At 43.3% G+C, this 17,503-nt stretch overlaps 1 protein-coding gene across 4 annotated transcripts; it reads right to left on the bottom strand.

Annotated features, from left to right (window-relative positions):
- Positions 1-468: 468 nt before the first annotated feature.
- Positions 469-15,215, bottom strand: LOC112078773 (LIM domain-containing protein 2). Of its 4 annotated transcripts, XM_024144906.2 has the most exons (5): positions 15,022-15,215; positions 6,580-6,654; positions 4,749-4,793; positions 4,282-4,418; positions 469-4,203 (listed from the first exon to the last, which is right to left on the bottom strand). In XM_024144906.2, exons 1-5 carry the CDS (start codon positions 15,022-15,024, stop codon positions 4,044-4,046), a joined length of 420 nt encoding a protein of 139 aa, XP_024000674.1. In that variant the 5' UTR covers positions 15,025-15,215; the 3' UTR covers positions 469-4,043. The 4 variants fall into 4 exon arrangements, with proteins under 4 accessions (XP_024000674.1, XP_024000676.1, XP_024000675.1 ...); XM_024144908.2 differs by lacking the exon at positions 6,580-6,654 and having other exon boundaries at positions 15,022-15,201; XM_024144907.2 differs by lacking the exons at positions 6,580-6,654; positions 15,022-15,215 and adding an exon at positions 4,891-6,296.
- Positions 15,216-17,503: the final 2,288 nt, after the last annotated feature.

Consider the following 17,503-nt stretch of genomic DNA (forward strand, 5'->3'; position numbering starts at 1 on the left):
GTCAAATCAAGGCTGAAATTTCAAAGTGGAAATGACAAACTTCAGAATCCTTTTAAAATCTCAAATACACTACACATTTTAAATGTATCCTCTGACAGGGTGATCAAATTAAGATCCTATATCTGTATCAACCCCTACAAAAATGTCCACTCATTATCATCCACTTATTAATAAAAATGTCCTGTTGCTGCAGGATTATTTTCCTGCTGTGAGGGAACTGGTCTAATTAAGATAACATCTGTACCAGTAGAAGACAATATTGTTGCTCTATTCTGTTTTCTTCAGGCACCTTGAACTAAAACAACTCCTGTTGTCGAGCATCTGAAAGAGTCTATAACAGTATATATGAAACACACTAGCTCCTATACAATTCATAAAAAGGCCTACTATTTACCCAACAAATGACTAGTATCAAATATGAAATATGCACTGCCTTTACTCATCATGTAATAAAGACAACCACCTCACTTATCAACACCAGCATCTTCATTTATTTTTCCAAAAGCATGTAAAAAATTAAAATAAACTACTGAAATAAAATGATTGAACAAAATCCATTTGATTGTGTGTATGTGTAGGTTKGGACAAATCACATTATTATCATGTTCTTCTACAACACAATTTAACTGGAGTAATAATCCAAAAGAAGAAGAGAGGAGAAACAAGAGTAAGAGCCAAAACGTCCTTTTGCTTGTAAGGCCACCATCCACAGGTCAAGTTATACAGAATGTTTTTGTTTTTAAATGCATACATTTACATTATGACAACAGTGACACCTGCATTGAAAAATAAATGTTAAGTCTACATCCAATTTTGCACACAACTACATGACTCGCAGAACACACACAGTCACACAGCTCTCACAGACCTGAACCTCCTGGCACCAGTATGGAAAAGTACCTTCTTTCTTTCCGTTTGTTTCTCTATACAAAGAATGTTTATTCACAGGATAACGCCATTGTACCTTGGCACACTCCTCACACATAACAGACGATATGGACACAGTGTTATTTGATATGTTCTTGGTTACAAAGCATTCTGGGTGGTCTCGAGAACCGTTACAAAATTTTAAAAACAAATAGATAACTTTACAACTTGAGGAAATGTAAGGAAAAAATGAAAACCATTCAGGAGAAAGTGGAGGATGAGCGGGTACGTAAACTTCTGGCTGAGTGAAGCCACTCATATCCACCACAAGGACTAAGTGGAAAACAAGCAGAAGGATTATTTTCATTCACAGGGGATAGGCTGGAACAGGGAGAAAGGTATGTGCACTCCAAAAAAAAAAAGCAATTTTTTTTTTTTTGAAAAAGCAATAATGTTAGGCCATRGTTTTTGCCATTTATTTCTAAGGCTTTACTTATCAAAAAAGTAACATATTTTATTTTCTATTCTGCACAGTCTGCTCTAATTAAGCAATGAAGCCCGAGGTGTGGTATATGCCCAACATAGCACAAACCCCCAAGGTGCCTTATTGCTATTATAAACTGGTTACCAATATTATTAGATCAGTAAAAATAAATTATTTGTCATACCCGTGGTATGGGGTCTGATATAACACGGCTTTCAGCCAATCTGCATTCAGGGCTCGAACCACTCAGTTTATAATTCACAGTAAACTTTCCATCACAATATACATTGTGTCATTCAAGTGGTGGCATTGAATACTTCCCAAATGATGTAATTCAATGGCTTTAGTCTCATTCTAAAGCAAGAATTAAGAAAATAAAAACCTTATCTATTGAGTTTGTTGGCTAAAGCAGGTGTCGCTTTAGAACATTCCAACCTAAAAATACCTGTAGCACAACCGTTTCATCCCGAGGCCACTCCCACATTTTAAAATATGAGTAAAAGCTATACAGAAGAAATTACTGGGGGCAAACGTGTTTATTGACAATTAATGATATGTAATATCTCAAGCCTTTACTGGGACTGGCTGAACTGACTCAAGCATTTCCTACCTCTCTTCTCCCACCAGGAGGCGCTACTCTGAGGTTCAGGGCACTGTAGGCCTGGGCTTTACTCACTGCGTAGGAATTCCCCTGAACATGCCCCAGGTCAAACAACATTCCCTGTTAGCGCCCACCCCTCACATAGTACTAGGTCCTGATGCTCAAAATCAGAGATGAAGAAGCAGTGAGACATCCCACTCTCTCTGGTTACATTAGTCAATAAAGTAGACCAGGACCAGCTGCGATCTATCACATTGGTGTCGATGGGAGATCCACCCTGTTCAGCAGACTGAAACTGACAATTTTTTCCCCCAATGGTAAACAGCCTGAAGTGAATCATCTTCACAAAGCCACCACCTCTGCTCAGAATCACGTGATGAAGTCGAGACAAGAAAGCCATGAGGCATTTATCAAAAATAAAAAATATATATTTATGTTCGCAGATGTGATGTCACTGGAGAAGCACAATAATATATATATTTTTTACATTATGTGATTTCACTTGTGTCCCCGTCAGGACATCCCAGTCATATGTGAATTTCTGCCGCATTCAGAACACGGAGCATTCAAGACAACAGGGAACTCAAAAAGAAAAAAAGCTGATAGAATATTTTTTTTGCAACCGGTCATCCAACTCATAATTCTGCATCAGGAACTCTGGCCTCTTTCTAGAGCTGACTTTCCCAATTGGCAGATCACAGACATCAGGATTTGACATTGTTCCCCCACCAGAGTTCAGTTGTCTTGAAAGTCCCGCTTAGTTTTACACACCAACGTAGCCCAATTTAGTACATGAACAGACAGCCCTGCATGGACAGGAAGCCGCAGGGGAAATTAGCGTGACAGTTGTGGTTTCCTGTTAGGTTATGTTCCCTGTCAATCTAACATTGACTTGTCTGGTCAACATGCATGGTCATATGTGCACAGTATAGTGCGATATGTTCACTAAGCACAAGCTATGTACAAACACCTATGAGATACTTCTCATATTCAGAATAAAGACAAAAGATAGCCTCTACGAGTGAGAGCAACTTATCGCATGACAGTCAAACCCAGCAAATAAGAGAGCAAAGAGTGCATTTTAAAACCAGTAAAGTGAGATTAAGAGTTAATGAAGCAGATTAGTTGTAAAAAGTCATCCAGAACACAGGAGGGCAGTACAGACTAAAGGTATGACAGCTAAGACTCATACAGGACAAACATGCAGAAGTGAAACCTAGCAGCCATTCAGATCATAGGAGCAAAAAAACATTTGAACAGTAAGACAGAATTCAACTAACTGTACCCAGAGAGAGAGAGAATGTGTGACAGTTTTACAGTACCGTGTTTGTTTCTCAGATAAGTGAACCCTGACAAACTCACAAATTGGCTTCCGCCGGTGCTACCGCAATGCAGAGGACCGGTCGTTAAAATTGGTGTTAGATTTAATTGACTATATGGAACTAAAAATAAGTCATAAATTACAAATTTGCTAATGAACCTAGCTCAGTATGGTTGACCTGAGTATGCTCTACAGCTTAGAGTGAACTCCAGCTTCTCTTACCATAAGTTCACCTGAGCATACGGTCCTTGCGCCTGTTGCGTCAAAAGGGTGCAAATTTATCCGAAAAATAAACAAGAAAACAATGATAATGTAGTCCTCAAACAGACAGCAAAAACATACCACTGGTTTGTGAATAAGCAGTTTGGTCACAATCAACAATTTCAAAAGAGCAAATGTAAAACAAAAATGATACTAAAACCAAATGAAAGTAATAAACACCCCACTAAATAAAATGTTGAGCAACAGGGGCGTGACTGGCCAGTCATAGTGGGTGTGTCTGTCTTCCATGATGTGGAGCGAGCGCACAGGAGCGTTGACTGCACCCCTCATGACATGTTGGTGCTCTTTATGACATGTTGGAGGTGGAGAAGAGGCAGCTTTGGGGATGAGATGGGAAATACCAGCAGGATACTGCTGACCTGCAAAACTACCCAAAATCTAAAACTAACCCCGACCGTTACCAATTCTGAAAATAAAAGTGGGTTTGCAGGTCAGGAGTGTCCGTATAGCCTTTCCCGTGGGAGAAGGGTTGGGACAGACAGGCGTGGCTACGCAGTCTTTGTTATGTTCTCTCCCTCCTTGGAGGTCCAAAGCTCCTTGTGCTGCTTGCGGCCAAAGCCCTCATCATAGTTGCCTTTGCTCTTGAAGAGCTGCTGGAAGTGCGGCTTGCAGTAGAAATCACCCGAAAGGGCAGCAAATGTGCCCAGGCTGCAGGGAGGGAGGGGCAGAATATAAACAAAAGAACAACACAGTCTGATATGGAGTGAGTGAGTGAGAGAGTCTCACCTGAGTTTGGTGTTGCAGTGTTTGCAGCAGAAACAGGCCGAGTGRAATATCAGGTTGTTAGCCACCAATCTCTCCATGGGGTAGACGGTCTTCTCACATGACGARCACACCTCCCTCGGTGTCTTGAAGCTGAAGGACTACGCACATGAACAAAAACCACACCGTTACTATGGCTTCAAACATGTGTTTCAATGGATAAATGCAGCATCATCTCAACTTGCTCAGTTGTCGATAACCAATCTCTCGAATGGAGTTGCTGTTGAGTGTATGTGAAAACATATACTGGTATATAAACTGGGGTCCCATTATGCATGACGTTTAAATGACATCTGAGTAAAGGTCAGTAGGGTGAGACGCACTGGGCCAGACGGACAGGTAATGGAGAAGGATAGTGATTAAAAGATAATGTCCTACTGGGTTGAAACCGGGACAAAGGAGGGGGGGGGTGATAATGGAGGTATATTTACTTTGGAGCGCTGGACAGGTTTATCTTCAGGGGCATTTCTGTTGTCCTGGAATAAAAATGAGTAAACCTCAGTACTTTCCTATTTAGTGTTATTACAACAGAAGTGTGAGCATTCAGGATTTCCCCTGTTATATTGACAATACCGTGTCCATAATATCCTTCTTTCATCTCAGTAGTTTCCCCACTCCCGCTCTCTCCCTCCCTCCCGGCAGCTCCATCTGTCAGTGTACTGTACTCCCCAGAGGGCAGGTCAGCTACCTTCTGTCTGGACATGTGAGTAGGTACACTGAACACACATAGGGTAGCACAACCATTTCAAATATTAACCCCAAGCGTGATGTTACGGACATTCTTAGGATGCTCTCGACTTGCACAAAGCACAGCGGTTTAAGAAAGCAACAAATGCCAGTGTTACACTAAATCACTAAGCTGGAATTCTGATGTACAACTTCGAGTCAATAAAAAAACATTTGTTCACAACCTTACAACAGTTCAGTGTGAGAGCTTGGCCTTAACAGAGAGCACCATTCAGGTCTATTGAACTAAAGGCCTTATGTAATGGAGGCCTGTCTCATGTCTCTACTCGTGGCTCCAAAGCCCTACGCTCTGACACAAACATCCATGGACTTCCTGCTTCAACTTGACTCTACAGAGAGACCCTGAACACTCATTCCTATCCATGACAACTGCATTATACCGTACACAAACAAGTTACTTTCAAAATACACAAACATGAACTCCTAGACCCTACTGTTGGCACTGACTCCCTGTCAAAACCCATGAGGGCAGGATAGGTATCATATTGTCTGCCATATTGCTAACAGATGTTGACCTAGCAGATCATTGTGGAGTGGCTTAGAGTTGGTTTGAAACTAGGTCACAAAAGTCTRAACGTCCACAGGACAGACAWGGGTCAAGCAATTGGYCWMAGCKGTCACACCTGGCTCCCAACACGCCYGGTGAAGAACTATACTTCAAAACTATGTGACCGACAGGCTTCAGCAATTTCTCCACATTGACGTCCACGCCCTGAAGCTGGACTAGCAGGTCAATTAGCAGACAGACACACAGACACACGCATTTAGGCAGACGCACTGAAAAGGCTGTGTCCGCTTGTGTGCAGGCCAGACTGCTCTCTGGGAAAGTCCACTGCAGACATCTAAACCCTGACTGTTATGTAAGGAGATTGGTGGTAGTAGTCAGAAGGTTACTCCTCATTTGACAGACAACTGTGCGCCGCCACATTCTCGCCACAGCCCTTTCATGAAGCCTGTGCAGCAGAAAGGGACATTTCGGCTACATTCACACACATTGAAGGGGAGAGGACACAGAGCACTGATCCACAGGGAAATGGGTTGTTCACTACAAATCCAGCTCCTCATTGGTCTGCTCAATTAGAAYRCGTTGGAACGGCCCGAAAAACTCCATTAAACTGAAATAATGTTGAGCCGTTACAAGCGGTTGAGTGTGAAACCCATCAGCCACTGATTCAATCATGTTGCACTTCACAACTGGCAGCCATTAGGGTCAAAGAAGAGCTCCCCAAAAGCCCTTACACATCACCTAGCATGTGCACAGATACAGTTACCACAGAGACTTTGGGAATCCAATTGGTAGTATTAAATTGAAATGATCAAATGAGTCATTTTTGCATTGGCGTAACTGTCGCCCACTCACTACTGAACCCTGATGTGAAAATCATGTCAGATATCTTTAAACTGAATGACTGAGGAAGCTGGGGTGTTGCCCTAGTTTGTGAGAACGGAATGTCTGATGGAGGGACTGCAACTTCCTGTAGATGCAATCACCATCCGGACCATCTTCCTCCTCACCAAGTCTCCTTCATTCTCATATTTGGGTAGGGTACAGGGTGCACTGCTTGGTTGGCTGCATGGTAAACTAACTTCCTGTTGCAACAAGAGAGCAACCATGAGTAACACTCAACAGGAGCCTCATATGTCATAAGATAAATAAACTGCTTCAAAAAGGCAATGGTTTCCTGTTTTAGCACAGCATGCAACATACAGTACCTTACAGAAAAGTTAATCACCAATTCAGGCTGCACAAGATAAAACTGAAGCCCAGAATCGCCATAGCCACTAAAAGATAATGAAAACAAGAATAGATTCCATGGCAGGCAGGCAGTCAGTCCTGGAAGGCTTCTACATGGCTGGTGCCATCTGTCTTCTTTTGCCTTATTTGTACATGAAGACACGCCACTGACTGCCGACCAAAAACTGACGTTGTGGCAGGAAGTAGTGATGACACAGACTTTAAGAGTCCCTGTGGGGAGCCTGCTACAGCTAACTGCCCCCYACTGGGCTTAGAGCATAGGCTGATTACAGCAGATAACTACCACAGGGAATGATGTGTGCACAGACCAAACCTCTCCTTAAATGGTGAGAAGGACAATATGAACATTGTGGTGTGCCAACCGTGCACACAACTAAAGGTGCTCAAAAACAGTAAGCTAGATGCAGGCTGCCCATTAGATTAACACATGGCAATTCAATTACAATTTGGTGTACCCATTTAGATTAGTTTGAAGTTGGATCCACTTACGAAAGAGAGAAAAATGCACTTCACCGATTTTGCTAGATCAGCCTCCCACCTTTAACAACATTAATATTCAGTCTCTTACCTGTCATTTATTCACACTAAGCCGGAAGAGAGACACTGCATCTCTGTTTGAGTTTCAGGTAGGCTACACTTCATGTATGTGAGATTCTTCCATGCAGCCATTTGAAGAGTTAGGCCCTGCTGTGCTACACCCACAGTCAGATCAGGTTGAGACTCTCCCTCTCTGATGAGGAGCTCCTAATCTCATTACAATGACAAATCCCATTGCCTGTTCCCCTGGAGCTCAGACCACCCCAACAATGGCAGGGGGTCTGGGGGTGACTGTCTGTTCAGGCCCAGGGAAACCACACTGGGGCTAGCTCTTCCCTAATAAAAGTATTGAGGGAAGGGTTGGGAGCATCAAGTGCGTGCTTGCACGGGAAAGCATCGTCTATGAATTCCATTTACAACTTTGAAACGGTCAGCGTTAGAAAGCATAAACCAGACCTCTGTCCAATATTTGCGTATGTTTATACAGAGATAACTAGCCTAAATCTGCCCCTTTTAGAAAGGTTACAGCTACAGTCAGGAATATTAACAGTCATGGGACATCAATGTTTCCATCTAGAGTAGAAAGGCTAAGGGACTTGGTGCTGGTAAGTTTCCTTAACTTTTCACCCCAGGCTGTGTGACACACACGGAGCGAGAGATCACCCAGTGTTCTTACGATAACGTACACATAGTAGTGAAACTGGCCCTAGATGTTGAAATTAGTCAGTGGCCATTAATTTCAGTTAGTCTCTCAGCGCATCTTATTTTTAGAAGGCTGACCTGCACCCCTTGATGAGACCGAGGGATGGAAAATAAACAGTAAAAATGCACTACGACTACACCAGCTTGTTAAAGGGCCACCCATTCTGAATGTTATATTCAGAATGGGTGAACGGCGCTATGAAAAAGTATGGCAGATGTTATACATCCCCCAACCAGTTGTTTTTTTTGTTCGCTTGTTAGCTTTTCTCTTCTTCTTTTTTTTAACTTAAAATAAATAAATAAATATATATATTTTGTACATAATTTTCCCACTAGTCTCTTATGACCGAAAAGAACTGGACATCAGGACCGCGATTACTCAGCATGGACAGGGAGAATCCTTTTTTCCTTTAACGAGTCTGACAAGCCCGACGCGAACAATATACTGCTTTCTCGGGAACAGGCCCAGATCCCCGTGATTTGCGGCCAAAGGGCGGACTGCCTTCTGAGAATTTGTAGGCGATCGAATAAACCCCCACTTACCGTCAAAAATGAACAAGAAAAATGCTCACCCAGAGGCGGCGCTCCTAGTAGCCGGGGACTTTAATGCAGGGAAACTTAAATCCGTCTTACCAAATTTCTATCAGCATGTTAAATGTACAACCAGAGGGAAAAAAATTCAGAAAGCAGGAAGCACCAGTGACTAGATCAAAAAAAGTGGTCAGATGAAGCAGATGCTAAGCTACAGGACTGTTTTGCTAGCACAGACTGGAATATGTTCCGGGATTCCTCCAATGGCATTGAGGAGTACACTACATAAGTCAATGGCTTCATCAATAAGTACATCAATGACGTCGTCCCCACAGTGACCGTACGTACATACCCCAATCTGAAGCCATGGATTACAGGCAACATCCGCACTGAGCTAAAGCTGCCACTTTCAAGGAGTGGGACTCTAACACAGGAAGCTTATATGAAATCCTGCTATGCCCTCCGACGAACCATCAAACAGGCAAAGCGTCAATACAGGACTAAGATTGAATCGTAGTACACCGGCTCTGACCCTCGTCAGATGTGGCAGGGCTTTCAAACCATTACAGACTACAAAGGGAAGCACAGTCGAGAGCTGCCCAGTGACACGAGCTAAACTACTTTATGCTCGCTGCGAGGCAAATGGCACTGAAACATGCATGAGATGACTGTGTGATCATGCTCTCCGCAGCTGATGTGAGTAAGACCTTTAAACAGGTCAACATTCACAAGGCCAGACAGATTACCAGGATGTGTACTGCGAGCATGCGCTGACCAACTGGCAAGTGTCTTCACTGACATTTTCAACCTCTCCCTGTCCGAGTCTGTAATACCAACATGTTTTAAGCAGGCCACCATAGTGCCTGTGCCCAAGAACACCAAGGTAACTTGCTGAAATGACTACCGACCCGTAGCACTCACGTCTGTAGCCATGAAGTGCTTTGAAAGGCTGGTCATGGCTCACAACACCATTATCCCAGAAACCCTAGACCCACACCAATTTGCATACTGGCCCAACAGATGGCGCAATCTTTATTGCACTCCACACTGCCCTTTCCCACCTGGACAAAAGGAAAACCTATGTGAGAAGGGTATTCATTGACTACAGCTCAGCGTTCAATACCATAGTGCCCTCAAAGCTCATCAATAAGCTAAGGACCCTGGGACCAAACAACTTCCTTTTGCTTCTGGATCCTGGACTTCCTGACGGGCCGCCCCCAGGTAATAAGGGTAGGTAACAACACATCCGCCAAGCTGATACTCAACACAGGGGCCCCTCAGGGGTGCGTGCTCAGTCCCCTCCTGTACTCCCTGTTCACTCATGACTGCGTGGTCAGGCACGACTCCAACGCCACCATTAAATTTGCCGATGACCCAACAATGGTAGGCCTGATCACTGACAACGACGAGACAGCCTATAGGGAGAAGGTCAGAGACCTGGCCGTATGGTGCCAGGACAACAACCTCTCCCTCAACGTGATCAAGACAAAGGAGATGATTGTGGACTACAGGAAAAGGAGAACCGAGCACACCCCCGTTCTCATCGACTGGGCTGCAGTTTAGCAGGTAGAGAGCTTCAAGTTCCTTGGTGTCCACATCACCAACAAACTAACATGGTCCAAGCACACCAAGACAGTCGTGCCCTCTTCACAACAAAACCTATTCCCCCTCAGAAGACTGAAAAGATTTGGCACGGGTCGTCAAAAGGTTCTACAGCTACACCATCGAGAGCATCCTGACTGGTTGCATCACTGCCTGGTATGGCAACTGCTCGGTCTATGACTGCAAGGCACTACAGAGGGTAGTGTGTATGGCCCAGTACATCCCCGGGGCGAAGCTTCCTGCCATTCAGGACCTCTATACCAGGCGGTGTCAGTGTGTCAGAGGAAGGCCCTAAAAATGGTCAAAGAGTCCAGCCACCCATGTCATAGACTGTTCTCTCTGCTACTGCACAGCATGCGGTACCGGAGTGCCAGGTCTAGGTCCAAGAGGCTTCTAAACAGCTTCTACCCCTAAGTCATTAGACTCCTGAACACCTAATCAAATGGCTACCCAGACTACTTGCATTGCCCCCCCTCTTTTACACCGCTGCTACTCTCTGTTGTTATCTTCTATGCATAGTCACTTTACTAGCTCTACCAACATGTACATATTACCTCAACTAACCGGTACCTCCCCTGTATATAGTCTCGCTATTGTTATTTTACTGCTGCTCTTTAATTACTTGTTAGTTGTATTTCTTATCTGTATTTAATTTGTTTAATTTAAACCGCACTGTTGGTTAGGGGCTCGTAAGTAAGCATTTCACTGTTAGGTCTCACTTGTTGTATTCAGCGCGTGTGACAAATACAATTTGATATTTGTGATCCGAGTGATGTTCTATCGATTCCCTGGGTCATTTCATGTTTTCATATGCATCCGAGTTGATGGCGTTCAAGCAGGCAGAAATCCGTCTGGTATGACGTAGCAGTGATAAARTCTCTCTCACTACACTGGAAATGAATAGGAATACGACCTTTAGATTACAAAATTCAGGAGGATGTCTTCTCTCAAATGAGCCATTCGTGCCAATTCATTTTTTTTTTGTGGAGCCAAAAAGACTCCCGGTCACTCCATGAAGGAGAGCGCTCCTTGTCCCGGAATCGCACACGTGGCCCATTGACGTCGCATGGACAACTTTTGCACTGTATATCTACTTTTGTGAATGTCAGTCTCCACTCTGAGGCACATCGATCTGCAGGATGAACATGGTGAGATTGTAAACTCCTAAATTGATAGTGCAGTATGTTAAGGCGATTTCACAGCTAACTAGCTAGAGATGGATGGTACTGGGGTGAGAAGGGAAAGTCAGCGGACGTTTCTGGTCAGAGGTGGAACAAGGCCACCATGTCCAATGAACAAGCCTCAGCTAACAAATAAGTGAAGCAGTATCGAGGCTGRAAAAACCACTAAATTAGCAAGTTTCTTTCCGACCTCTGTCAGTTGAAAAGTCTTTCTTCACTTGCACACGTCAGGGGAGGCCATTTCCTGTGAGGCTGCGGTGAGAGAGGTTGTCCTTATACGACTAGTGACAGAGAGCCTCAAAGCCATAATCACGGATGTGAAACCTGTCTAGGGAGGTAACAGCTGAGACTGAAAAACAGGGGTCACGATTGTCTAAGGAAAACCTCTGAATAACATCTACTCAGCTTTCACACATTCCCACTGGCATAACCAAACATTTTACGGACATCCCGTCTCAAAAAGGTGAACGAGAAATGTTTAATCTGAGATTTGAACCCACAACCTTTGGCTCAAAGTCAGCTTTTAAAAAATATTGTGCTCTATTGACTTTAGCATGTAGGGACCCAGCGAGAAGCCGCTGATCATGCATTTAATGAAGTCACTCAAAAAACAGCCCTCAGCGTCAAACCTCAGACCTGATACGACATATCGCACAGAGAAGAGAAAGTTGTGCAACCAAAGCCTGTGGAGGGACAGGAATTCAGGAAGACGGGTCCCATCGCGTTGACCAAAACACATGCAAATCTGAAGTCTGCCATTTCATTGGAATTTCACAAAACATGGGAGATTTTACAACTAAAGCGCAAGATACCTTCTGCCCCCTTTGCCTGTTGTGTCAGGCTGTGTGACAGCAGAGGCAGAAGACAAAAGCGTGAACTTTTAAGCCTACGCATCCCAAGATATGAAAAGTGGGTGGTGTGTGATGCAGTAGGCATTCCTCAGTAAACCAGGTTGCCCACAGTATATACTGCACATGTAGACACTTTGCTGCTGTCATTCTCACGTGAGGCGAGGTTGCTGTGGAAATTTCTGAATTTTTTACTGGGCAGTGTGTACAGTTTGTCCTTGGGTCCTCCCAATGTGACTGCAATTGCTTGGTACTAGGTTGTAAGAACAGCCAATAGGAAGGTTATCTAACCGATGGAAACGTATAAACGTCTGTTCAGTGTGCATCTAAAAAAAAAAAAGTGTTATTCACAACAAGCAACKATACAATAGAGCAGGTTTAAACACAATGAACCGTTAGTGCCATTTAGGAAGTTTGTTCAAGAGGCTTCCATGTCACAATAATAAAGACAGGAGCGGAAAAGTTTGGGGCGGAAACGGTTGGGATAAATCCCATAATGCTGTGTGAATGAAGTCTTACATCCCTCCAGGGCATTAAAAACAATGATTGGCTTATTTCAGACATGTTTATTTCCCCGACTATGGTTCATTGCTAGTTAACTATATTTGGGACTACTACCCAAGTGCGCTAAATGCGCTAAGTGCGCTAATGACTGAATCAAATGTTTCAAAAAACATTAATTTTTAAAAACGCAATCTACAAGGGAATGGCATTTGTCATTATGCCATGTTTTAGTTTATCTAATGTCAGGCTATTGTTCAATGATACCCCGACTCAAAGACTGAGGTATCAAAAACTATGAATAATTTAAAAAGCGCCCTTAGGCTAGCTAAAATGGCCATAACCAACTGGGCAGCTTTGGCTACCTACCTTTACTCATTCATAGTCCTCTTCTATCTAGCACACAACTGCTGGATGCATCTCCCATTCACACCCTCCATTGATCTGCACCTAAAACATACAGCACCTGACCGTTCTCTTTTTGCACTCCTTGTCCAATGACTGTAGTAAGGTACTGTCAGCTACACCATCCCAACAGACCGTCTCTGACGTCTGTAAAAAAAAATCTGACACCATGAGGACCCGCCAGCTATGGAGGAAAGCTCAATGAAGTGCATTTGGAGCTGTAAACTCAAAAGAAAGTGTAAACATTTCCCATAGTTGTGTAAAGGAAGCACTATATGGTCACTTAAATTGGACCTGCATGTAATGTAATGAACATATTTTACATTGTGACCAAAGCCTCCCCTCCGCTCTGACAGACAGAGGCCGTATGTGCCTTTTGACGAATCATTGGGCAATGGTGCATATGGCTGTACAATGGAAATATTTCAAGCAAACTGCAGGTGCAATTCTCAATGCAGCCTAGGTGTGAATACAAGTAAACAGTCTTGGCACGTTCAACGTAGACAGTGAAACCAGCTTCTCTCCGCGCAGTAGTCAATCACTCAGAACAAACGTCGTCTCACCACAGAAGTTTGCCCCACAAATCCGCCAGCATTGACGTAAATCTGTCTTCAAACCATGCGTCAATCCTCCGCAAACACTGGGCCAAAATTACAGACAGCACATCTACAGATCCCCAGTCTGTACCCACAAAGTGGCGGTAAACGAAAATTATCACATGCCAAGGCAGTAATTACGGAGATCGGCGTCTTGATTTGATAGAGAGCTGGTCTGGCAAGACCGCAGATAGCGCTGTAAATGTGTTCTCCAAGGTCTCAACTTGGAGAACATTATGCGGGAATGGACGAGAAGACCATTTGAAACAGGTACTTTACCCACTCTGCTAGTGCTGGGCCATGCTGCTACTGTCATGAGCTCGCAGGGAGCCAGATAATTCACAGGGGTGTTACAATAAATCAATACATGATATAATTGATGCATTTCTAGGCTAATACCGTTCACCATGACACAGCGTTGGCTTGCAATGATGCGGTCGGCTCATTGCTTTCCAGTTCTAACAACCGCCTTGCGCCTACCACACCAGAATCCCTTCCAGAGCCTTTTATGTAACAGGGAGAGACGCCAGGTTCTGTGCACCAAATAATGGCTGGCATGATTAGGTAATAACAGTACGTAGACATTAAGATTGTCATCAGCCAGCCAGAGAGCGCTTCTGAAGCCAAACTGGGTGATGTATATGTATATGATTGGCAGGCGTAAACTTAATAAATGGTCAAAGTAAAAACATTTATACTATGCACAGCCACAATCTATTGAGAAAACCAACAAAGTCGATCGACAGTGCACATTTCCTTCTGATTCTACATCAGAATGATCAAACTAAAGTTAAACAAGTGCACTTTTACCTAAAACACAGACAATAGGACTGTTTAAAGCTTCACTTAAGGCAAAACATAAAACAAAGCCTCAACCAGTGAAAATAGTGTTCCGCTATTGCGCTAGCTCGCAAACTAACGTAACCAGTAAATATGTATCGTTCGAGATGAGCTCATTTTGAGTGAAATGCTGGGTAGCTGCACAATGCCGTACATAATGCCGGATTGATTAATTAGCGTGCAACAAAAAAATTATCAGAGATGGCAAGTTGGCACAGTGCAATAAAATAGCGTTACATTGCACGTTGTTGCACAATTTAAAAACAGAACAGAGGGGTAAACATGAGTCATTCCACCAAAAAACGGAATGGGTGGCTAGCAACCTTGGTAGCTAGCGAGTTAGCATCGAGTGGACATCACCTCATCACAAAAGGAGAGGGAGGGGGAAGAGAGGGTATGCTGTCGCTAGCTAGCCATCTCTGTACAATAAACGCGATAAATAGGCGAGAAGCACTTACCATCTGTGTACTTTTGTCAACGTTTAAATAGAAAGACAATTTGGTGATCAATAGGCTGTGGTCGATTGCTTTCTCATTCGTTTCCCCGATTTCTGCTGTCAGGATTCTTCCTACAGACCCGGCGAGTTACCTCAGCTTGGCTCCCCTGCTCTTGTTCTTCAAGAGTCGTTTTTTTTTGTTCTTTATATTAGCAGGATGTTGCACGCTATTGGTTCCAGTATTGGTTCCCCCCCTCCACCCGGCTCTCTTACCACCTCCCTCTACTGTAACGGTAATTCTTAAGAAAAAGGATTCAAAAAAAGATTAACAGTGTAAATCAGTCTTAGGTTTAAAAAAAATTAAAATAAAAAATACATGAATATGCATACATCACAACTAATTGTCATCCCTTTTGCTGACAGGGTTAAAAAAACACCTTTCGACTCTTTAAAAAAAAAATAAACAAATCAATACAAGTAGTACATGGGGGAAACACCTTTCGACTCTCATCTACACATAGTCTGACTGCACTGCCACTAATGTTTTGTGTGCTGCAGATGACAAAGAACCCAAAGTGCACTGTACATGTAACAAGTCTCAGCACATTTCTGTCCAAAGTCCAGTGACTGAGGTTTATGTCTGGGTAGGTAGGTATGAACCACTCTTTGGCCTGTGGTCCTACATAGAACAAGTTCCACATTTAAGAGGCTGAGAAATCCTGCCGAATTGAAATAATTTGTAACAGCTCGAAGAATAGTACCCTCAACCCTTAATTCCTGCTCAGTTTAACTAACATTCACAGCACGTCTGTTATGCCCAGTCTTGCCAACAGTTGGCTTTGTGATGGGAACCTGTGTTTAAATATGACATACATGCAAAAGTTGAGCATGATAATAGTAGCGCTTAAAATACCATGAAAGCAATTGGTTGTGTATGGTAATAAAAAAAAGACTRAAGAGTTAAGTGTGAAATGGCTGTGTCGTTTTCTGCTGACGTCTTCATTAACTGTTAGGTCCATGTAAGTGCATTTTGTGTGGAGTCAAGGGTGACCCAGAGTCCAGTTATTGAAAACAGATGTTGAGAGGCCTTCAYCACACTAGAAGTAGAAGGRWGTGTGGGTCTAAGTGGGGGATGGTGTATAGRCTATTCTGTACYGAGAGAAAAGKGTTGGRGTTGTTACTCTTGAGACTGGAAAACACCTACCATCTAGTGGGGGGTTATTGTGATTGCATTATGGTTGTTGTTGGTGGTGTGGGATCATTTACAATGTTTTATACCAGAGCCCAGTGGCCTGTACACACATTACTTTCAGTATCAGACATACTGTACGCTCTAACTAACTGTTTTTGAGGAGACTCAAGTCTGAAGACCCTGCAGGTCTATGGCAATACCTGCAATAGTATTGCACGTAACACATTGATGTTGGCTCGATGAGTATCAGATAGATTGTATGTAAGGTGTTGTGTGGCTGCATTAAGAAAGAGTTACTGGTACGATGAAAATAAAAACTGGTACTTTACGCATAAGGTCTTTGTAAACAAACATGAATGTCACTTAGTAAAAGCAGAAGCAGCCCGTGTCCACCACCTTTTTCCTGTCATCCATCCAGCTAGTTTTTCACCCTGTATTTGAATACTGAGTATTGGTATTAGTGCACCATTGACTATAACTTACATACAATCTTCAGAAAGCACAGCAGTGGGGTGTTTAGTTACTTCAGTGAGGAGTCTGTCACCAAGGGTTTTGCTGGAGCCATCCAGTGCAGTGAATGACTCACTACATAATCTGGTAGAATTTGCAATCAGAAGAGCCACGGCTCTTACCTCTGTCTCCCTGAACCACACTGATGAGTCCACCAGAATATCTTTGGCCAACTTCTCAATCTCACGGAGCTGAACAAAAGAGCTGAAAGGACAAGAGTGACATTTAGGTTCATAGGATGGGGTTGTCTTTTCTAAATGCAAAATAAAAGGACGGGTGGGAGGTAAAGCCATGGGTAGCTCTGCAAAGCTTATCGACATGGGCACTAAATTAAATCCACTTGAACAAAAGGGTTTAGATGCTACAATGCTATTCGATTAGCAACCGAGTAAAGTGCAAAAGTATGCACAGCAATAGGTTAAATCAGGGGTTCTTAAACTTTTTGGGGCCATGGACCCCTTTATATTAGCAAATTCATCAGGGATCCCCACAATCTGAACACAACTCTAGTGAGATGGCAACAGCATACAAGGAGTTTTACTATGACTTCGGGCAGTGAATGGCCAGACAACGCATGTCTCAGGCACATGGAAGGAAGATTTGAAAGGCCCATCTCTTGGCATCGGAGAGAACATTTAGCAGTTTAAGCTGATATCCTGAAATTCTACAGATTGTCATGTGGCAAAGAGATTTTGTTGTTGTTGCAGTTTTAAAGCTAATATCCTACAAGAGAGAAAACTTAGCAGTTCAAAATTACAGTGCATTAATGTAAAAAAAAATGGGAGGAGGGGGAATACAAGTA

This window comes from Salvelinus sp. IW2-2015, unplaced genomic scaffold, assembly GCF_002910315.2.
Source record: "Salvelinus sp. IW2-2015 unplaced genomic scaffold, ASM291031v2 Un_scaffold6244, whole genome shotgun sequence".
Lineage (NCBI taxonomy): Eukaryota > Metazoa > Chordata > Actinopteri > Salmoniformes > Salmonidae > Salvelinus > Salvelinus sp. IW2-2015.